General features: G+C 45.2%; 1 protein-coding gene across 1 annotated transcript in view; it reads right to left on the bottom strand.

Annotated features, from left to right (window-relative positions):
* The window catches only part of LOC103271944 (proto-oncogene vav), a gene marked incomplete at its 3' end in the record, with an annotated part of 31,186 nt that overhangs the window by 651 nt on the left and 25,856 nt on the right, over window positions 1-4,679 (bottom strand). The window contains exon 13 of the mRNA XM_008069438.2: window positions 3,121-3,235. Coding sequence (XP_008067629.2) covers window positions 3,121-3,235 — 115 coding nt within the window. The remainder of the gene's footprint in view (window positions 1-3,120; window positions 3,236-4,679) is intronic.

Genomic DNA, 4,679 nt, shown 5'->3' with positions numbered 1-4,679 from the left:
CACCGCGTCTGGCAAATCCCAGCACTTTGGGAGGCTGAGGTGGGAGGATTGGTTGAGCCCAGGAGTTCAAGACCCACCTGGGCAGCATAGTGAGACCTCATCTCTACAGAAACAAAAAACTAGCCTGGTGTGGTGGTATACCTAGAGTACCACCTATTTGGGAGGCTGAGGCGGAAGGATCGCCTGAGCCCAGGAGGTCGAGGCTTCAGTGAGCCATGATTGTGTCATAGCACTCTAGCCTCAACTCCGACTCAAAAAGAAATTAAACAAATAAATAAAAATTTTTAAAAATAATGTGTATATATTTATAGGGAAATGAACAAGTAGAGAATATGGGAAAATTCATTCTAGGCTGTTAATTTTCATTCGGGGAAATTATTATTCATTATTAGCGAAAACTAAGGGGGAAATTGTCAAATTATAATTATATGTTTATAAATTCATATAATTATAAAATTATACTCATCATTAGAAAAGACCAAGGAGGGAAAGAGGAGTGAGAAAAGTTACATAGGAGGAAAAAAAAGACACAACAATCTTTTCGTGGTACCATATTAGGAGAAATTGGAGGATATAAAATAAATTTGCAAATATGCTAAGACTGACCATCCACAGAGACACCAGGACAAATAAGCAGCCTGCAGACAGATGGAAACATTTATCTGATTGGGCAATGAGCACGGGGTCAGCTGTTGTCTTGAAGTCCTGATGTTATGTTGATACTGCTTGTTCAAGAATATGACATTTTAACAATAATTCATCTTTAAATCCCGCTTTTAAAAAATTTGGACATATAAGAATTCAGAAACGGGTCGGGTGCAGTGGCTCACTCCTGTCATCTCAGCTCTTTGGGAGGCGGAGGCAAGAGGGTAGCCTGAGCCCAGGGGCTTGAGACCAGCACAGGCAACTTGGCGAGATCTCATCTACACAATAAATCAAAAAATGAGCCAGGCATGGTGGTGCGCACCTGCAGTTCCAGCTACTCTGAAGGCTGAGGCGGAAGGATCACCCGAGTCCAGCAGGTCGAGGCTGCGGTGGCTGGAAGCGTGCCACTGCACTCCAGCCTGGGCGACAGAGTGAGATTCTGACTCAAAAAAAAATTCAGAAACTGAAACCACCCATGTGGCTTTTCTGGAAAACATACCCTAGAAGGTACTCCAGCAAAATGAAATATCGATCAGGATAAGGATGTTTATACTTGACTGCAAACTGTTCAAGCTAGTTGACTGGATCTCTGCTTGCCCTACAGATGTACTCTGTTCATTTTTTTCTCTCTTTGAGTGTGAAAGTTATATACTTGTTTTGATTTTGTTTAACATAATCTAAATTACTCAAAAAAATGCAGAGGCAACAGGATGTTTTAACTCCAATCACTGTCCCTCAGATGCACTTGCTCCTTTTGTCTCATATTTTAATTTTTATTAGTAATTTTACAAATTAGACATCATTATTGTTTTATACAATGATTGCTTCAATTTATGCATATGTTGAGAATTCCTTTTTGCAACCCTGACCTTGCTTCAAGGCTCCTTTTCTTCCTAAATTATATTAATTAAAAGTTGATTTAAGCCGGGCTCGGTGACTCAGCCCGGAATCCCGTGCCTTTGGGAGGCCGAGGTGAGTGGATTGCCTGAACCTGCGGGTTCGAGACCCGCCTGGGCAACTTGGTGAGCCCTCATCTCTACGATTAAATTAAAAAAAAAAAAAAAATTAGCCAGCCGTGGTAGGGCGTGCCTGTAGTTCCAGCTACTTGGAAGGCTGAGGCGGAAAGATCGCCGGAGCCCAGCAGGTGGAGGCTGCAGTGACTGGGAGCGGCCCCTGCACTCCAGTCTGGGTGACAGAGTGAGACTCCAACTCAAAAAAAGAAAAGTTGATTTAACGAGGAAACATTTTTAAAAATACAGAAAAGCGTGGAAAATAAATACAGGTGGAGTCTAAGTAACTCTGGATGCTACGTTTGTGAAGCTAAATGCAACTGTTAAGAAAGGACTTCTAAAATACAGAGGATGCCAAAGAAAAGTGTATATTGTAAGAAAGGGGAAAAGTTGTATTTAAATTGTAATACTCAATATATGCCGATACCAAAAGATGATTGCAAGCCACATCTGACTTCTGCAATTACAAGAGGTGCTCAACCTGGTGGTCATCAGCGTCCAGACGCTTCGGATTATGGCAAACATCTCTTAAAATGCAAATACATTTTTTTTTGGCACCCTCGCATATGTTCTAGTAGGGGTTTTTTTGTTGTTGTTGTTTTGACTTTTTGATTTGTTGTTGTTGTTGTGTGAGTTGGAGTCTCACTCTGTCACCCAGGCTTGAGTGCAGTGGCACGCTCACGGCCACCGCAGCCTCAACCCGCTGGGCTCAGCTGATCCTTCCGCCTTAACCTTCCAAGCAGCTAGAATCTCAGGTGCGCACCACCACACCTGGCTAATGCTTTATTTATTGTAGAGACGAGGTCTCGCCGAGTTGTCCAGACTGGTCTCAAACCCCTGGGCTTAGGCAATCCTCTCACCTCCACCTCCCAAAGTGCTGGGATGACAGGCGTGAGCCACCACGCCCAGATTGTTCTAGCGGGTTTTCATGCATAGTAAACAACCGCCTGGGATTCCAGATCATTCCAACCAACCTGGAAGGTGAGGGACACAAAGAAAAGAGGAAGGAAGGATGCAGTAGAGGGTTTATCATATTGATGGTGAAAGTTGTAGATGCTAATTTATCCTTGATAGTGACACAAACATATAGGCTTAAAAGGACCAGGTGGCCAAGTGTGGTGATGCCCACCTGTAGTCCCAGCTATCCGGGAGGCTGAAGTGGGAGGACTGCGAGAGCCTAGGAGTTCAAGGTCAGCCGGGGCAACATAGCAAGACTCCATCTCAATTTTTTTTTTCAAGTTGCAGGAAGAGTCTCTTTCTGGTTTCTACTATCTCGTCTTCCCTGTCCCACCTTGTATCCATGCAAACAAATACACAAACCCCTCTAGAGTGAAGGGGCAGATAGGAGTGGGAAGGAGTCCTGCCGTTGTCAATAGGACCCCTGTGTGCCCACTGAAAGGGGTGTCCGTGGCAGCCCCAAACTTTCCCTCCATGTGGAGAGGAGCCCCAGCCTAAGACGTCCTACCTGGTGGCTTGCTGATGGCTCTCCTCTCGGGCTCCTTGTAAGGGAACTGCAAGGTGGTGTCCAGAGACTTGAAACAGTCCTTTAGGGAGTTCTGCTGGTAAAACTCCACCAGTTCCTAAAAGGGGGATGGCATGACAGAGTCCATCCACGCAGGCCAGCCCCCAGGAGGCAGGGCTGGGAACAGTCATATCCAACTCCTCGCGTGACGCAGGCCCCGCCCCTGACTTCCCTGGTGAGTGACTCCTTGCATGCTCCCTGTGGCGGGGAGCTCATTACCTTCCCAAGCAGTCGGGACCATTTTATGGGGAAGAGACCACATTGCCTAAAACCAGTTATCCTAATAACTAATTAATTTGCTTCAATGATAAACATGCCAGATAATTAGGTCACCAACTTCAAAGCCTTCTATGGGTGCCAACTGCCTTGTTGTACAATTGTTAATAAGCAGCAGTCTGGGCACATTGGCTCATGCCTGTAATCACAGCACTTTGCGAGGCTGAGCGGAAGGACTGCTTGAGGTTAAGAGTTCAAGACCAGACTGGGCAACATACCAAGGCTCCATCTCTACCAAAAAAAAAAAAGTTAAAAACTAGCCAGACATGGTGGTGCACACCTGTAGTCCCAGCTACTCGAGAGGCTGAGGCCGGAGGATCGTTTGAGGCCAAGAATTCGAGAACAGACTGGGCAGCATAGCAAGACCCCATCTCTATAAATCATTTTAAAAGTAGCCAGGTGTGGTGGCATGCACCTATAGTCCCAGCTACTCGAGAGGCTGAGGCAGGAGGATTGCTTGAGCCCAAGAGGTTGAGGCTGCAGTCATGAGATTGTGCCACCACACTCCAGCCTGGACAACAGAGTGAGACCCTGTTTCTAAAAAAATTAAAAATAATAAAGTACTTATAGTTGAAGGATCTTGATGCCTACAATTTCCCTGAAATAGTGTAGAATAAATGTATGCATGCGTGTGTGTTTTGTGTGTGTGTGTGTGTGTGTGTGGAGAGAAACAGGGAAAGTAAGCAAAAAAGGCAGAATATTAACAATGAGTAAATCTAGACAAAAAAATTCATCGATGTTCATTACACCATTCCAGCAACTTTTCTAATTTTCGAAATTAAAAAATTGAGGGAAACTATTTGGAGGGTGAGAAAAAAGATTGTGGAATGAATTCACCTTTTGGGGAGTCAAGGATACCTTTGAGGACCAAGGGAAATCTAAGACGCCCCTCCTTCCCAAAAGCGCAGAGATGTGCAAAATTCTGCATTTTCTTTTAGAGCTCCTTAAGAGCCCAAAGACCGTGGATAAGACCCATGTGCCTTAGAATGACAAGCTTCAAATGTCTAAAAGACGGTCAAAGATTACAAGACACCAAACAGAATTAAGAGCACTCAAAAGGCATTTAAAAGCCGGGCTCGGTGGCTCAGCCTGTAATCCCGCGCCTTTGGGAGGCTGAGGTGAGTGGATCGCCTGAGCCCGTGGTTTCGAGACCCGCCTGGGCAGCTAGACCTCATCTCTATAATAAATCAAAAAATCAGCCGGGCATGGTAGCGCGCGCCTGTAGT

Source organism: Carlito syrichta, unplaced genomic scaffold (genome assembly GCF_000164805.1).
Source record: "Carlito syrichta isolate Samal-C Ts95f unplaced genomic scaffold, Tarsius_syrichta-2.0.1 Scaffold312032, whole genome shotgun sequence".
Taxonomy (NCBI): domain Eukaryota; kingdom Metazoa; phylum Chordata; class Mammalia; order Primates; family Tarsiidae; genus Carlito; species Carlito syrichta.
This window is presented reverse-complemented; position numbering and strand designations above follow the sequence as displayed.